The sequence below is a fragment of the Acinonyx jubatus genome, chromosome D4 (genome assembly GCF_027475565.1).
Source record: "Acinonyx jubatus isolate Ajub_Pintada_27869175 chromosome D4, VMU_Ajub_asm_v1.0, whole genome shotgun sequence".
NCBI classification, from domain to species: domain Eukaryota; kingdom Metazoa; phylum Chordata; class Mammalia; order Carnivora; family Felidae; genus Acinonyx; species Acinonyx jubatus.
Genome location: NC_069391.1, coordinates 4,720,849 through 4,739,043, shown reverse-complemented (window position 1 = coordinate 4,739,043; position 18,195 = coordinate 4,720,849). Strand labels below are relative to the sequence as shown.

At 56.0% G+C, this 18,195-nt stretch overlaps 1 protein-coding gene and 1 long non-coding RNA gene across 2 annotated transcripts in view; one reads left to right on the top strand and one right to left on the bottom strand.

Annotated features, from left to right (window-relative positions):
- The first annotated feature begins 6,871 nt into the window (after positions 1 to 6,871).
- Positions 6,872 to 11,451, top strand: LOC128312078 (uncharacterized). The gene is made up of 3 exons (XR_008290881.1): positions 6,872 to 6,988; positions 7,176 to 7,266; positions 11,285 to 11,451. It is a non-coding gene; the product is annotated as an uncharacterized LOC128312078 (long non-coding RNA).
- MED27 (mediator complex subunit 27) overlaps positions 6,958 to 18,195 on the bottom strand; it is a 234,882-nt gene continuing 223,644 nt past the window's right edge. The window contains exon 8 of the mRNA XM_027035439.2: positions 6,958 to 7,225. Coding sequence (XP_026891240.2) covers positions 7,127 to 7,225 — 99 coding nt within the window. The 3' untranslated portion in view covers positions 6,958 to 7,126. The remainder of the gene's footprint in view (positions 7,226 to 18,195) is intronic.

Genomic DNA, 18,195 nt, shown 5'->3' with positions numbered 1-18,195 from the left:
TCTCTCCTTCTTGCGGACTCTTACTTTCTTTTTTTTTTTTTTTCTTTTTTAAATTTTTTAATGTTTATTTTTGAAAGACAGAGAGAGAGAGAGAGAGAGAGAGAGAGAGAGAGAGAGCGAGAGAGAGAGAGCACGCAAATGGGGAGGGGCAGAGAGAAAGGGAGACATGGAATCTGAAGCAGGCTCCAGGCTCCGAGCTGTCAGCACAGAGCCCGACGCGGGGCTGGAACCCACGAACCTCGAGATCATGACCTGAGCCGAAGTCGGCCGCTCAACCGACCGAGCCCCCCAGGCGCACCCGGACTCTTACTTTCAGAGCACGTTTGCCCTCCTTGTCCCACAGAGGCAAGCAAGCAGCCGGCTGCTCACCCCAGGACTTGGGACTCTGATGGCTGTCTCCCATCCACATCCGTGGCTCAGCACAAACGTGGAGTAGTAGCGAAATAAGGGCCACAGATCTCCCCCTCCCGACCTTCAGACGAGAGCGAATTTGAAACCGTCGAGAGTACATAAAACCAGCTCTATAGGCTGTCATATGAAGCCACGGTTCCATACGTTCAGCGGCAGTAAAAATCGCAACTTTTCTATAAAGCAAAACCCAGAAACACCCCATGCTCCGGGAGAGGCTGGGAGGGACACCCCCAGAGCCGGGGACCCAGGGGCCTCGCTCAGCCTGGGAGGGTTCCCTGCTGGTCCTCAGAGCGTGTGGGTGGGGCCTGGAGAGGGAGCCGGGTGGGGGTGGGAGCATCAGCTTTCGGGGCAAGTCTGAATGTTAGTTATCATGTAGCAACTTTGTCACCCTCTGCCAGCTCACACCCTCTCCGAGCCTCATCGTCCTGGTCCCTGAAATGGGGTGGTATGATCTACCCTAACAGGGTCCTTGAAAGGCTCACGGGAGCTCGCTCAACGAATAGCGAACGGGGGGCGACTGGCACGCACCTGTATATGCCTTATCATGTGGGGTGCTTACTGATCTCCTGAAAGCACATTCTTTGAAAACGAATCTAAGGCATTGTTAAAGCTCTGCGACCGCAGGGAACACTGTCACATCCATCCGGGTAACATCTGCGGTGCTCACAGTGCCTGGGACATGAGCAGGTGAGCGGGTATCGGGGGAGGGAAGCATTCAGACTTGAGGCACTCCTGGGCTCGGTCCGGGGTCCCCTAAAACCCCTCGGCCAGGGCTCTCAGAGGATGACAGTGCCGAACAAAATCAAGCCGCAGTCACCCCTCCGGCTCCTTGGAAGGGACATCCGTGGAGCAGTGGGTGGCACGGGGGGCCACGGAGGGGCCTGCCAAGTGTCACACTGGGCTGGGCAGGTGTCCGTGTCCAGGCACGTGCTGGACGCCCGGTGGGGGGTGGAGCCCGTGGGATGGGCAGCGTCGGGGGTCAGGTCATAGTCTCCTGGGGCTGCTGTAACCAGGTACAACAAGCTCCGTGGCTTAACCGACAGACATCTCTTGTCTCCCAGTTCTGGGGGCCAGGAGCTTGAGATCAGCGCTGGCTCCTCCTGAGGGCGGCGAGGACACATTGCAGACTCTCTCCTAGGCTTGCGGATGGGCCCCTTCCCCCGGGGTCGCTCTGCATTGCCTTCTCGTGTGTACCCGTGCGCAGGCCTCCTCATTTTGGAAGGACGTCACATTGACTTAGGGCCCACCCCGACGACCCCACTTTAACTCAATACCTCTGTCGAGACCCTGTCTCCAGATGAGGTGACATCCTGAGGCCCTTGGGGTTGGAATGACAGCAGATGAATTTGGCAGGGGGTGGGGAGGGACAGATAGATCACTCTGAGCTCAGAGTGGGGTTGTGGCCGTGAGGGCGGCGTGGACTCCCTCGGGCCGGTGTGCACACGGGAACCCCGGCGACAGGAAGGAGCAGCTCCGGGGGACCGGGCCAGAGGGCGCCGGGCTGAGAAGGGGGGCGGGGGCCTCCAGCAGGGCCGGGCGGTGCCAGCCAGGGAGGCCGCTCCAGCTGGCTGGGCCGGAGAAGCTTCCTGTGAAGTCGCAGCCCTTTGAAACATTGACTAATAAGGTTTTCTTCTCTTTCGAAGTTGAGTGAGTCAGTGGCTTCATATAGGATCCCATCTGTCCGCTCCGTCCCTGCCAGTCGGATTCTAGGCCCCTGGCCAATTGAAAACACCAATCTAGCTTCGTATGAATCTGCTTGGCGACCAGCTTTGGTGGATGTTCTGTTTTCCCTCAGTGGAAGAGAGGCCTCTTGACTGCCCTTCTGGGTCCTGCCTCCACCGTGAGCCTAGAATCCTACAGCCAAGGAGCCTGGATGGCATCTGACTTAGTCTCAGGAGGTGGGAAGCGACAAGGAGGCGGAGGAGCCGAGCTGAAGGTGCGGGAGGCGTTTTCCACCGAGGCGGTCGGGGTGGGAAGGCAGGGCCTGTGACACCTTAGCCCTTCGCTCACTGTGGGGTGTGCCCTGCTCCACCTGGACATCTCCCCGTCGGGACTCCAGCCCTCAAGGACAGTGCCCGGCACGTGTCATCAATCACCGTGGAATGAATGATGCACGAGTACCCGGTGGGCGGGGGGCTTCGGGGGGAGCCCAGAACTGGTCCCCTGTGGGCTTTCAGCCTCCTGGTGGGGCTCTGGGAGGGCGTCCACATCACAGCTGGCCAGTGGTGCTGGACAGCGCCCCGGGGTTCATGGCGGCCGGATCGGACGCCAGAGCGGGTGTGGAAAGGCACGCTTGCTGCTGGGCCGTAACTTCCTCTGTGGGACAGGGTGTGTGTGAAGACGTGAAGTTCATGGCGGGGGGGGGGGGGAGGGCACCCAGAGGCCAGACTTCAGCAAAGAGCAAGCCACACCCCTCAGGGGCTCAGCACAGCTGCCACCGAGACCGGAGCTACTACAGCAATGACGAGGCATCGGTTCCTGTAAGATGTGGTCCCCTGGGAGTCAAGAGACAACAGCTGTCCACAAAGGGAGTGGGCAGAGGACCGTGCGGGGGCCATTTCTGCAGGGGGACCTCTAGCAGGCCGCTCGGGTGTCGGCCAACGCCCTTGTCGCGTCGCCCCGTCCCACTGCCGGCTCCGGCAAGCACCGCCAGGGCTCTCCGGACCCTCACTGTTCTCCATCGGACGCTGGCCCTGCCAGGCTCCATCACCCTCTCCGCCCGGCCGCCCTGGCCTGCGGCTCCCTGACTCCCCCTTGCCCTGCCCTCGTCACCACGCACAGGTCCTTCTGTGCCAGGGAGCTCCCCTCTCCCCGCCGGCTGCTGACCTCTCTCTTCCCATGCCTCTGGACCAGATGTCAGCCCCAGGCTTCCTTTTTGGCCTCCCCGGACCCCCAGGCCAGCCCAAGGCCCCGCGTCCTGGGTTCTCGCTGAAACCTGGAGGGCAACCCCCTGCTCAAAACGCCGCCCTAACTCCTGGGGTTGTCTGCCCGCCCGACTGTGGGGGTCCCTGACGCACAGACGCTGTCTTGCTTGGTCACTGTTTTATCCCCAGAGGCCGGCGCGAGGCTTGGCTCACAGAGACTCTCGCGAACTCGTGCTCAAAGGAGAGGACGAGTCCAAATAATCCGGGATGCTTACCACAGCAGGAAGCAATGCTATGTGGAGTGGCCAGGATTCCTGACGAGGGACTCCAATAGTTTAGAGAGTGGCTGGACCCAGCCCTGGGTTCACATTTCCATTCTGTCATTGATTGGGTTCGTGGCGGCCTTGAGTAAGTGACATAGACTCTCCGGGCAGGTGTTATCACCTGTTCCTTGTGCAGGGCAGTGGGAGGAGTCAAGGTGGATGACACGGTCAGGGAGCCCCAGGCACAGAGCCGGCCATGGGGTGGGCTCGGGGGGCAGGGGGCCGGGGCCCTGCGGTGGGGGCAGAAGGGGTCTTCCCTGGCTGCCCCGGGCCATCCAAAGCAGCAGCTGGAAGGCACCGGGCAGGAGGCGTAACTGGTGGCAATGGCTCCACTCTGGCCCAGTGAGTCTGTGAGGAGCTGCTGTCGCTCCCCACCCCGGCCACTCCACCTGCACGACCAGCAAAGCCTTCGGGAGACACAGGGGGGTCTGGGCCCCTTGCAGGACGCCAAGCCCTCCCTGTGCGGCGGCCGCCCGCCCCTGCCGGGAGCTCGTCCTGTGGAGCCCGGGCTTCCCCAGGGATGCTCGTCTCCCCTCATCTGACCCCAGGAGAGGCCCAGCTGGGACCTTAACCGGCGGCACAATCTCAAGTGGCTCACTTAATTGCCGGGACTCAGTTTCCTCATCTGTAAATTGGGGGTAGTGATCCCTACTGTGCCCGGTGACACGTTGATGAAACTGTCTGGCTCGAAATAGGTCCCAAATAGTCTCAGCTCCCCTCCCTCTGCCTCCAGCGTCCCCGCACTGTGCTGCTTTTCCTCTGGGGTTTTCCGACCCCATCGCCTACGTTTTAGAAGCAGAAGCCTCCTCTCCAGGCTGAGGAAGGGATCCCCATCCCCTTGCAGCAGCAGAGTTAAGGCAGAGTGGCTTCTCCCCAGCGGGAGGCAGTATTGATAAAAGGGAAGCCATCAGCCAAAGGAACTGAACTGAGGGATGATGGTGACATTTCAGGACTGGCATTCGTGGCGAGAGATTTTTCAGGCTGAGACTGCCCTGCCCGAGAGTGAATGGCTGTGATGAAGAATGAGTTGGTGGGAGGCAGGAGAGTAGAGCCCTTGTCTCCTGAAGATGAGACGTTAAATCCCTGCTTCTCCACCCTCTGGCTGTGTGACCTTGGACAAGTCCCTAGACCTCTCTGAGTCTCCGCCTCTGTAAAGTGTGGGTGCTCACTGGTGCTAATTCCTGCAGGGGTGCGCTGAGGTCCACGCAGGCTTTGCGAGAGACGCCTTTAGCACGGAGCCTGGCACGTGGCAAGAGGTCTTTTCTTCTTAGTCACTGCTGCTGTTGTTTTCATTTTCATTACCAGGAGTTGGCAGTGCGTTCGACAAATTCATCAGCCTCAAACCCTTGTCTCCCTAACAGCAAGGCTGAGGGAATACAGCTTGAGGCTTGGGGAGGGGCAGACATCTCCAGACTCTTACCAATCTGATTCCTTTGAAAACATAACATTTTTTTTTTTTTTTTTTTTTTGTCCTTGGACTGGCTAACCGTGTTCACAGATGGACTGGCTTCCAGATGGAGCGGAGGCCCAGTGAGGCCGAGGGACTTGGGCAAGGTCACCGTGTCCCAGAACCTCTGTTTCCCCGTAAGCCAAGCTGCCTCCTCCCAGGGCTGCCCCAGCATTCCCGAGGGCCCGGCCGGTGAGGACAACGTGAGCCGACACTGACTGCATCAGGGAACAGGCCAGCTGGGGTGGAGAGTGGGGGTGGGGGACCTCTCGGGATAGCCAGCACTTGAGGCCATGGGAGGGCTGGAATTTTCGAGGCCCTCCGGCAGGAGTGGAGACCCTGGCCAACCTGCCAGGCTGTGTGAGAGCTCCTGGCGCTGACCCAGAGGCAGCTTCCAAATGCTTTTAGGCAGAGGGTGCTGGGAAGCCGGCCCAGGCTCCCTGGGTTCCTGGTCTGGGGGCAGCGGGGCCGGGGGGCGGGACTGGGCTGATACCCAGTGGCAGGGAGCCAGCCACTGCCCACAGGTGGAGGGGGGAGGCCGAGCGGGGCCTGGCTGGAGCGGGGACCGTGAGGGCAGAGCTGGGTGAGACAGTGTCTCTGTCCCCATCTCCCACACCCACAGGCAAGCAAACCGGGATGGGGAGAGAATAAGAGAATGTAGCAGGGAAAGATGAGAAAGAAGGAAGGAGAGACCGCGGAGGGGTGGGGGCGAGGGGGAAGTCCACCCTGGCCATTAAGTATGAGTGAGGGAGGTGGCCTGCCCGTGTCCCCATGGGTGGCCTCATACGCTGCCGTGGCCAGGGAGTAGATCCTTTCCTAGGAAACGGCCAGGCTTTCCTCTCCTCTCCCTTGACACCATTTGCTTTTGGTGGAAGAAGTAATGAGGTGATCAAGTGGCCGCTGTCATACTCCTCTGACCTCAGCTCCCAACCCCTGGCCATGTCCTTCCCCCCGCCCCCCACTCCTCCTCCAGGAAGCCCTCCTGGATTTCTCTCAGCCCCACCGAGGGCCCCTTTACCCCTCTGGGGCCCTGCCACACTCCAGACAGTTGTCACGACACATACAGAGGGGTGAGGGGGGGTGGGTCAGGTACATCTATAGAACAGCCAGCCCTTGAGCCCGTTCTGAGGGCCTCACTGCGTCCAAGCAGCTTCCCAAGCTCCCGGTCAGCACCTGCTGCTGGACCAGAATTTCCTCTGCACGTGTCTGACACGCCCGGGGCAGAGAGGGGCGGGGAGGGGCAGGCGGGAAGGCAGAGGCTTAGAATCTTTTTGGCAGCAAGAACGACGTGAGATCGCTCTTCAGTCGACTGAGTTAGGGAAGAACAATACTGCCCACCGAGGTTTGAGGGCTTCTATTTGGGGAGCACCAGGCTGAGCCACCTTCGGGGCCGGTGCTCCGGCACCCCTGAGCCCGGCCCGGCCCGACACCGTCCGCTCAGAGGCCCGGAGGTGGCCTGGGGTCTTGCAGCTATGGTGCTGGGAGGAGAGAGCACCTGAAGTCAGGTGAGTGGCCAGCACTCTCCTGCCCGTGTCCCCACCTCCCCGGCCAGAAAATGGAGGCCAGTGAGCTCAAAGACCACGTCAAGGCATCGTCATGGTAACCGGGCAGGAACTGGGTCCCTTCCCACCAACCGGGGACGGCGGACATGGCACCGGCTGTTTCCCGGGAGTCGGTCTGGCTGCCGGGAGCCCTGGGCTAAGGATTCCGAAGCCATGCTTGGGCTCAGCGGGCAAAGGGCACTGGGATCGATTAGCGATGTCTGCCGAGGGTGTGGGTGGGGGAGCAACAGCCTGCCAGACCCCAGACTCACCAGGAGAGCATTGTGATGGCAGGCCCAGCAGGAAGGACTGACCGGTGTCTCCAAGGAGAGACCCTCCACCCCAGCGACTAGGCCAGTGAGAAACCGCCCTCACCCCGAACTCCTTCCTGCCAATCTCCAGGTCAGGACAGCCCCTCCCAGCGTCCTCCTCGTAAAATAATCCTCTTTGTTGGACTTGCCCATGGTTTTGCCCCGGCTGGCACGTCCCGAATCGCAATTTGCTGCTATTCCCCGAAAAAACCCATTTTGCTGGTCAAGTTTAACCACTGGTTTTACTTTGTCGGTTAATGGTCTGGATTACCTTACAGGTCTGAGGGAGGAGAGGGGAGTTCACTGTCCTCATCCAGCACGGTGACATCTAAAGTGGAAGTGAACAAAAGAGCAAAGAAGACAATGACGGTAATGACAGTCACAATGCCAGGTGCCACCTGCCAGGGCCTGGCCTTGTGCCCGGCTCTGTGCTGAGTGATCCCAGTTAATTTCTGCAACGGCCCCGTCAAAGAGTGCTGTCAGTCCCGCACCGCGGGTGAGGGAATGGAGGTCCGGAGGGGCTCACACAGTCAGGAAGAGTCAGAGCTGGGATTGGGGCCGCTGGCTTCTGGAGCCTCTGCTCCTGACCCACGTGTGGTGGGACCGGGCTGCCCTGGCTTTGGTGTGTGGAGGCTATGGTGCCAGCCCCTGGGCAGGAGGGGGCCTGGGCATCTACCCCAGGGGAGGCACGGGCGGGGCCTCCCAGTTCCTTTCCTTGGTACCTCTCGGACTTGTGGTCTTGGAACGTCCGGGACCCTGAGCCAGGGCTGGGTCTCACCCAGGAGGTTTTAGACTTTCTGAATTGCTAGAAACCTTTATAATTTAGCAAATAACAATGGCACTTTGATCCCCTGGCAACACGGTATCGGCTGGCCCGTTGGCATGATTCCCGACTGCAGCTGACACTGAATACATTCTCCTGGAGGCCTCATGGGACAGGGTGAAGGCGCCTCAGGGGTCACCCGGGGTTGGAGGTCACAATGTCAAATGAGGAAGAAGGCCCCTGGTGGGGTGTGGTAAACCAGGTCCAGACCCCATGTTTCCTGTCCCCCAATTTTTCTTCACTCTTAGGTAGAACACACATAAAAGAGGGCCCGTGAATTAGTGCCCACGAGCGTATGAGTTTTCACAAACTGAATGCCCACCTGGCCAGCACCTCCCATCAACGCAAATTGAAGGAGCCTTTTAGAATCTTTTAAAGTATTTATTTATTTGTTTACGTATCCGTTTGTTTATTTTTATGTAGACTCCACGTCCGGTGTGGAGCCCAGCGTGGGGCTTGAACTCATGGCCCTGAGATCAAGACCTGAGCTGAGATCAAGAGTCAGACGCTTAACTGATTGAGCCACCCAGGAGCCCTGCCTCCCCCCCCTCCACCTTTTAGAATCTTTAAGAGAAAGAGAGTTTTCTTCGAGCCCAAGTTAGGATAGCTGCCTGGGATATACAATCTTCCCAAAGGTGCTCCAGAGAAGGAATATTTGGTGCAGGGTTATACACATTTTTTTATGTAAAATATCACACATCATTAGGACGTTTCAGAAAGTTGCAGACCTTAAGTTTCTAGAACATGCAGGGCTGTATGACTTTCATCTTACGGGAACCAGGGAGGGTTTTTTTTCCCTTTTCCTTATCTTTATGTTTGGAATGCTCCTTTCTGGTTATTTTTTTTTTTGAACGAAGCAGATGTACAATGTGTGCTCAGGGCAAAAATAGAGCCCATGCTCCGAGGTTTTGCCAAGTCATTTTGACCTTGGTAAATGTTAAAGTGTAGCTTCCCTGGGAGTCCAGGAGCTGTGCCCACAAGCATTAAAAGTTGAACATTTCCTTCACTGTATCGCTCAGAAGGCCCCTCACATCTGTGTTTGCGCTTCGTGTAAGTGGAATCATACATCGTGTGCTCTGTCGTGCGCCATCATGTCTGGCAGACTCACCCAAGCCGCTGGCCACAGGGGTGGGCGGTTGCTGCACAGTGTTCTGTGGGTGGGGATCCCACACTTGACCCACTCTCCCGTTGGTTGGTCTCCGGATAGGTGCTCATGGTCATGCTACAAACGTTCTGGGCTCTGGAGCATGTCTCTTCCTGAACATTCTTGTGAATTTCTGGTTGGAGCAGAGTTGTGGGGCCATTGGGTATTCATATGTTCAGCTTTATTAGAGATTGCCACACAGTCTTCCAAAGTGGTGTTCCGATCCCCATCCTACCGGCAGTGGATGGCAGCCCCATATCCTTGCCAACCCTGAGTATTCTCCGTATTTTTCATTTTAGCTGTGCTGGTGGGGGCACAGGAGTATCACATGACAGCCTGCCCTTGCATTTCCCTAATGGCCAATGTTGGGTCTCTTGTTATATGCTTCTGGGCCATTTGGGAACCCTGTTGGCTTGTCTGTGAAGTACCTGTTCAGGGCTATTTCTCTCCTGGGATGTTTGTTTTATCTTTAAAAAAAAATTTTTTTTTTAAATGTTTATTTAGTTTTGAGAGAGACAGAGGCAGAATGCGAGTGGGTTAGGGGCAGAGAGAGAGAGAGGGAGACACAGAATCCAAAGCAGGCTCCAGGCTCCAAGCCGCCAGCACAGAGCCCGACGCGGGGCTCGAACCCACGAGCTGCGAGATCATGACCTGAGCCGAAGTCAGAGGCTTAACCGACTGAGCCATCCAGGTGCCCCTGTTTGTTCTTTTGTTGATTTCCAGGAGTGTTTTCAATATAAGTCCTTATGTTGCAAATATGAGGAAAAACTTCTACTCTGCGGATTACCTTTTCATTCTCTGCTGAACGGACATCCATACAATGGTCTAATCTATTACTTTTTCCATGTATGGTTAGTACATTTTGCACCCTGTTTAAGACATGTTTGCCTCTTCTGAGGTCACAAAGATGTCTCTTGGAAACATTTCATTGCTTTGCCTTTCACAGGTAGATATGCAGTCCGTCTGGGAGGTGTTTGTTTGTTTGTTTTGTAATTCATGAGGTATGTGTTAGAAAGGACTCTCCTGTTCTCGCTGGGCAGGGCTGGCCCTGCTGCCTGTTTTGTGGGGAGGGGCTTCTTCTCCCCAATCTTTCTGTCCCGTTGGTTGGTCAGTTTGCCTGCCTTTGTGGCAGCCTTTGTGTTTGACAGCCCCATGCTGTCCTAACTGCTGTGGCTCTATCACAGCTCTGATATCTGGTAGCACTAGTCTTCAACCTTGCTCTTCGTTTTCACAATCTTCTTGGCTATTCGTTCCTTGGCCCTGTGCCTTTTCATATAAATTTTATATCAGCTTGTCACTTTCCACCCAAAATAAACCTACTGGGATTGTGATTGAGGTTGCAGTGAGTGTAGCTATTAATCGGGGAGTGGGGGGTGGGGTGGGGATAACGTGTTTACAGCAGTGTAGTTCCCCTATCCATGAACATGGTATACTGCTCTGTCTGTTGAGAGCCTTGTTACTTTCTCTCAATAACATTTTGTAGTTTTTGATGCAGAGGCCTTGTAGGTCTCCATCAGACTTCCTCCTGCTTTGAAACCTACAGCTAATTTACAAGATTTAAGCAATGGCCAACCCTAGACCCTACTGACCTGACTTAAAGATAGGGCTGTTCTGCCCCAGCTGAGTGGGCCTGTGAACAAGAGGCCCGTGGGGGCCAGATGTCTTGCGTTTTTGTTTTAAATCTTGGACTTTTAAAACAAGTGGTGTATGTACAGACAATGGTTCATGGAGCAGGCTGGAGACAGGTATCCTTTTGAAGGCCTGTCTACAAGGTGCAGTTTGGACTGGCATCTGGGAACTTGGATTATGGGAGAGTTTCCACCATCCCCTAATTGATAAGCATGGCTCACTGTGCCTCAACTGTTTGTGCGAACCACGTGGTTTATGCCGAACTCCTGCTTTCCTCTGAGTAGTAAGGATGTTTGGCACGTGTTAGGCAGAGGGTGCTTATGTGACCGGCCTGTAATAAGGAGTTTCCCTGGTAGACAGCACTTTGTGCGTTGTTGCAACATGTTGTGGGGAAGGTTAAGCCCATCCGTGTGACTCCAGGGGGAGAGGACTCTTGGAAGCCCGTGCCTGGCTTCCTCCAGCCTTCATCCCACCGCCTCTTCCCCTTTGCTGATTTTGTTTCATATCCTTTTGCTGGGATACAACTATATGTTGAGTCCTTTCAGCCTTTCTAGAGAGTCACCCGTCCTGGGGGTGGTCCTGCGGACCCCTGCCTGCCCCCTACAGAGGCCCCCGGCTTCCTGCTCCCAACCCAAGGCTGCTTCCGGGAGGGTATAACCGGTGAGAGACAACGTGGAAGCAAGTTATGGGTCAGTTTCTGATGGGAGGCTGTTTTCAAGCTAATGTTGTATGAAAAAGACGCGGGCGCATGGAAGTCTGTACCACACAGTATAACTTTATTTCATACACAGGATGTCTCTCTCGGCCTTGGAAAGGGAGGAAATGCTGACACGCTCCACACCATGGGTGAATCTGGAGGACGTTATGCTACGTGAGGACGAGCCCTGTATGATTCCAACTGGAGTCATCAAAGTCACAGAAAGCTGACGGGTGGGCATCAGGGGCTGGGGGAGGAGAAATGGGGGGTCGTGTTTAATGGGGACAGAGTTTCCGTTTTGGGAGAATGGAGAAGTACCGGAGACGGGTGGTGACGACAGCTGCAACAGGGTGAGTGTGCTTCGTGTCGCTGAACTGGGCACTTAAAGATGGCGAGAGTGGTAAGCTTTGTGACAGTAAGCTCTATGCCCAACACGGGGCTTGAACTCGCAGCCCTGAGATCAAGAGTCACACGCTCTACCGCTCTACCGACGGAGTCAGCCAGGTGCCCCGGTGTTATGCATGCTTTTCCACAATAAGAAAATTTACAGTAAAATAGGATGTCTCTGTGTTCACACTGGCACAGTCCTGGGAAGGCATAGACCAACACGCTCATTCATGGCCGTCATTTTGGAGAGAGAGCGATTGTGGAGACTTTGATCTCTTTCTGCTTCTCTGTTTTCTACGTTTTTTGGCATGAGATTATATATTGCTTTTTTCATACTAAAAGACTTTGCATGCAGGAAAACGTGGAGGAAAAAGAGATCAAACATTTAGGTAGGTATTCCTTTTGCGATTTGAAAAAAGAAATCTGTCAACAATAAATAACATGAAGGCGGGGCGGGGGGGGGGGGGGGAAAAAATTTCCTCAACCAAACAGAAATATTGGGAAATCAAGGACAACCTAGTGGTTTTGCAAAAACACCTCAAGCTGTGCTCCAGCTGGAAAATGCTCTGTGGAGCGGTCCCAAGGCCTTTTCTGCCTCACCTGTTTCTGGCCGGGTGGTGGACACTGGGGTCACAACCCTGAGGACTGGTGGGCGACTGGTCACCCGCACCCCTGAGCTGGAACTCCTGGGGAGGCCTGGGCACTGCCCTGTCAAAGCCCTAGATGGTTCTGACGTTTGCTGGCCTCCTTGGGAACCCATAACCCTGGATTCCAGGAAATTGCATTTGAAAAGCCTTTTTTACTGCCTACGGGTGGCTTTATTCCTGTTTTGTTGGGATCCTGCTCTGTGCTTTCAAGTACAAGCGGGAATGAGGTCCGGAGGGCCTGCCTGTGGCCACACTCCGGGAAGAGGGGCCATCACCCCCAGGGCGGCCAGTGGAAGACTGCGGTAATGTGCTAGACGGTTCGCCTCTACCACTGACAGCCCCACACGCTCTGCTGCGGAGGGACAGCGCCTTTGGCCTACAGCGTGTCATCACCGTGCCTCCACCGGGACAGGGCTTGGCTCAGGCAGGCCGAGTAACACGCCCAAGGTCACCCAGCTAGTCGCATCTGCGGGACTGTGGCCCGAGGGCCCCTGCCCAGGAGGCCATCTAGAAGGGGGCGCTCAGGCCCACACGGAGGGGAGATTGGGGCATGCGCCCCACAGCCCTTGCCCCTGAGATGGCAGACCATGGACAGGTGGCTGTGACGTCAGAGAGGGCCGTTTCCCCGAGCCCCAGAGCGTCCCGTTAGCTCGGTCCCTCCGGTGGCATCGGCAGCGTGGGGACCGGCAACAGAACAGACCACCGGGCGGGCCCGCCTCCCGGACCCCCCTCCCCAACCGCTTCGTCCGCACGGCGGAAAAGGCCTGCGCAGAATTCACAGCTGCTCAGGGGCTCATGAATTATGTACGGGCACCAGATCAATCCGTCAGCACCCTGTCAGGGAGGAATCAAAGGCCCCGGCGGCCGGTGGACAGCTCTTTCTGCGAGGAGACACGCTCTTTCAAGGCCCGCCGAGGGGCCACCGCCGAGAGCCCTTTGCCGGCGAGCTGGAGAAGCCCCGTGGGCGCTGTGCTCCCCGCCCCTCCCAAACGCCCCGTCTCTCTGTTTCTCTGCCAGGCGCGGGTTGGACAAATGTCTTTAAAGGCAGCGGAGGGGGTAACAACAAAAAGCCTGGGCCCGTGCGTTTGGAGCACATTCCAAGATGCTCCACGTGAATAACTGATGCCAGGGACGGGTTTGTCATGAGAAGGTCACCTTGGGCGGGGGCGGTTTCTGCCACAACATCACAAGCTTCCCGCAGAGCTGAGGAGATGGCCCCTCCTCGCCCAGGCTACCATCCCAGTGCCAGGCCAGCCGAGGGGGGCTGCGGTTTGCTCCTAAACAAGGATGCTCTGCTTTGCTCGGTCCGGGCCCCAATGGACAACGGCGGGAGGCATCGCAGTGTCCCCGGGCGGTTGTAACAAATGGCCACAGACTGAGCAGCTTAGGACAATAGAAACTTCTGCTCTCACCATGCAGGTGGCCAGAGTCCAAAGTGTTGGCAGAGGGGTTCCTTCTGGAGGCTCTGGGGAGAATCCATCACATGCCCCTCTCCCGGCTTCTGAGGCATTCTGTGGTCTGTAGATGCATTGCTCTGGTCTCCACCGCTGTCCGCAATGGCGTTCTGTCCTTCGTGTTTCTGTATCTCTCTCTTTTCATTTTATTTTTTAAAAATGTCTGTTTATTTTAAAAGGGGATGAGGCGCAAAGAGAAAGAGACAGAGAGAGAGAGAGAGAGAGAGAGAGAAAATCCCAAGCAGGCTCCCTGCTGATGGCACGGGGCTTGATCTCACAAACCAAGGGATCATGACCTGAGCTGAAATCAAGAGTCAGACGTTGAACCGACTGGGCCACCCAGACACCCCTCTCTCTTCTTGTTTTATAAGGACACCTGTCCTCAGATTTAGGGCCCACCCGATTTCAAAGTGATCGCGAGATCCTTATGTTAATTACATCTGCAAAGACCCTTATTCCAAATAAGGTTGATTCTGAGGTTCTGGGCGGACACATCTTTTGGGGGCCGCCATTCAACTCACTTCAGCGGGAGACCCAGCAGCACGAGGGACAACAGGGACAGGGCTGCCCAGCCTAATGGCTGCTGCGATCGCCTCCTTTCAGGGTACAGCCGGGCCCAAAGCCCCACCCTCCTCTGCCCCTCCCTCACCCACACCCTGCGGGCCGCTTGGTCCATGGTTCTCAATCCTGCTGGGCATCGTGTGTTGTAACTGTTAAAACCTCCCCAAGTGACTCTAATGCCCTCCTGGGGACCGCCCACACTCTCTCTGCAGGGGCTGTTCCCTTTGCCTAAGGTCTACAGGTTTTCATCCGGACCTCTGTTCAGTGGTCACTTCCTTGGGGATGCTGTCCTGACTTTCCTGACCGGGTCTTCATTCCCCATCAAATAAATGCACCACATACAGCTCCTTCACCAGATGCAGCCCAGCGAGAATTTTCCACTGGTATCTGTGACTCTTTGTTTTAGTCAGCCTCTTTTATCAGATAGAATGCCTTGGGCCACAAGTAATAGAATATTCCGTGAAAAGTGGCTTTAATGATCAGGGCTTATTGTTCTCACATGATTAGAAACTTGAGGTTGATTCAGGAGCTCAGTGATAGCAGTAAGGACCTAGCATCTTCCTATTTTTCCACTTCCCCAGCATGATGATAACATCCTCACCTCATGGAGACAAGATAGCTGCCGCAGCCCCAGACATCACATCTCCCCACAATAAGGTCCATAGGGAAGGAGAGGAAAATGCTACTCCCTACTATACTTGTTAAAGATGCGAAACTTTCCCAGAGATCCCCAACAGACCTCAGGTCCCAAATGACAGAACTGGGCCACCTGCCCATGCCTCCACGTAAGGAAGTCTGGGGAGGCAGATGTTTGGCATTTTTAGCCTCTAATTTGAGAGATGGGCTCTGACAACAAGATGGTGCAGGCAGGACAGCGTCTCATGGGTGGGTCACCCACAGTGTCTCACCTCCTAGACTGCAGGTAGACTTCCTTAGGGGAGGAGCTGGCCTCAATGCGCACCCTTCTGGCCCCAGCCCCTGGCAAGACCGTGGTGCTCACCAAATATGGGCGGAGTTTGGCTTTCCTGGCCCACCACTGATTCTCCAAGCAGTCTTGTGTTCCTTTAGAGCAGGGGGCATCCTCTGGGCAAGCACACGGCCCCTCCCCACCCCCCAGGGGATGCACTCCTGGGGGACCACTCTGGCTAACATCAGGAAGAGTAGAGAAGGGACCGTGAACGGAAAGGGGGCGCCCAGAATCAAAAGCAACACTGAACACCCCAGACTCACTAGGAGGTGATTATAAAAAACACCAAGAACCCAAAACCAAACCAAACTAGAAAGCGACGATGTTAGCGAGGATGTGGGGAAACTGCAATCCTTGGGCCTTGCTGGCGGGGATGGAAAAGGGTCGGGCCACCGTGGAAAACAGGGTGACAGCGCCTCAGGAAGTAAACACAGAATTGCCATCGCATTCAACAATTCCAGCTTGGGGTATTTACCGCAAAGCTTTGAAAGCAGGGATTTGAACGGATACCCGCACGCCCACGTTCCCAGCGGCACTATTCACAACAGCCGAAAGGCGGAAGCAACCTGAGGGCCCATCCGGGGATGGTGGGTGAGCAAAACGTGGCACGTCCGTCCATGGCTTCGGCCTCAAGACGGAAGGAGGTTCTGACTCGGGCGGCAACGCGGATGAGCCTGGAGGATGTTACAGGAAGTGAGATCAGCCAGTCGCCAAGGGACGCCACGGTAGGATTCCCCTTCTGTGAGTAGGCGGGGCGGTCAAGTTCACAGAGCCGGAAACGAGAGCGGAGGGACGCCAGGGCGGGGGCCTGGGCGGGGGGAGTCAGTGTCCACTGGGGGCTGAGTTCTGGCGTGGGAAGACGAAGAGTTCTGGACGGTCGGGGGTGAGGGCTGGATAGCAGTGCGAGCGGACTTAATGCCCCGAAGTGCACGCCGAAACATCGTTATAATGGTAAATTTTAACAGCTCCCCTGTTGAGCCCCTGGATCACTGGGCACAGGGGTGGATGTGCCGGGGAGCGATCTCCGGCTGCTGTGGCCTCCTGGGTCTTGCGTCCATCCCTGGGCCAGGGGAGCCTCCGGGGACGGTCCCTTAGACAGAGTAAATGTGTTTGTGCTTGGGGGTGTCCCAAAGCAACATCAGGGTGCTGCTCCACAAAAGCGACCAGGGCTGGGCGGGGAGAGAACTAACAGCACCTGGAATCTAGGGCTTGGGGTGTGTTTGTGAGGCCGGCTGTCCAGCCCACCTGGGTGCTGGGGTGGGGGAGGGACTGATGGTTGGACCTCCCGCCTGACCTGCTCTGCCTGCTTCATGGAAACTAAGAACGGTGTTCTCCTCTGAGAGAGAGAGAGAGAGAGAGAGAGAGAGAGAAAGCAGGGGAGGGGCAGAGAGAGACAGGGAGACACAGAATCCGAAGTGGGCTCCAGTCTCTGAGCTGTCAGCACAGAGCCCGACGTGGGGCTTGCACCCACGAGCCGCGAGATCGTGACCTGAGCTCAAGTCGGACACTCAACAGACTGAGCCACCCAGGCGCCCCTCAACTTGCTTCTTTTGATGGCGGCTCTGGGGAGGTGAGTTTCGGTGATCCGGCTCCTCTAAGAGAGGCCCACGCGGTGCTGGCTTCCAGACATGGCGGACGCTCCCGCCAGCAAAATCATCCATCATCGCGTGCAAGCGGCCTGCCTCCTAAAGGCCACGTTATGAGAAGATGCCAATAAGCGTATTTACATTTCCCATGTGGCATCAGGGCAGCCGCATGGAAGCATCTGCTGAATGTGGACTTTTCGCCCCACGTCCCCGTCTGCTCCTTGATCCCTCTTCATCGATTGTAGATTGAGCCCAGCTCGGGCAACCAATTGCCAGAGGGTTGGTGGGCATGGTTTTCCTTCTTTTAATTTTCTGTATCAGGTTTAATTAAACCCAGGTGTGCCTGACCCTGTCAAATCGTATCAAAACGGGTCTCCCTGCTGCATGAGGGAAAACATCAGCATAAATTATTGATTAATCTTCATTCAAAGTAATCTATCAATGACTTGCTCTGGCTGGGTGGACCCGGGGAGCCCTCAGACATTTCAATGCAAACAGCCTCTGGAAGCTTCACTTCAAAGAGACCGGAGACGTTCAGTAGCGGGCGGCGGTGGTGGGTGCTGCCCCGGGTTCCTGGGGTGCCCCCTCCCCCCCCCCCCCCCCCCCGCTTCAGCAGCGCCTATGATGTGTCCCTCCGGCCAGCGAGCTCCATCTGGTGACAGCTCGGGGTGGGGTGACACAAACAGACACACGTCCACAACACGCAGATAGAAGTCGCCGAGCACCACGGCCGAGGTGTTACGGAGTGACACAGGTCATCACACAGACACCTACCACAGCAACATGGAGTCTAATGTTTACGCTGCATCGAGGAAGACATAAGGGACAGCTTTATGCTGATCAACCTGAAAATTAAACGAAGTAGAAAAGAGTACTTGACAAACACAGCTTATCAAAACCGCCCCAAGGGGGGAGGGGGAAACCCCCCCCCCCCCCCGCCTCTCAAAGATATTGAATCCAAAATTAAAACTATGTGACAAAGAGATTTTCCCATGGCTTCGCTGGCGAATTCTGCTCAACATTTAAAAAAGAAATCACCCTGACCTCACACAACACCTTCCCGGAGAATCGGGGATGAAGCAGTGCCTCCCAAGCTGTTTTACGAGGTTGTCGTCACCTTCACGGTAAATCCCGACAGGGACGTTACACAGCAAAGGAACATTAGAGATCAACCGTCCCTCATGAAACCAGCCACAAAAACACTCGACAAAATGTTAGCAAATCAAATAAGACAGTATTACAGCCAAGTGGCATTTAGTTCAGGAATGCAAGGTTGGCTTCACATTCAAAAATCAATCCTAACAAGACAAGAAAAAGGAGAGAGGATCATCGTCTCCACTGACGCGGAAAAATTACTTGATGGCACTGAATACCAGCTGTGAAGAAGGAAGCTCTCAGAAAAG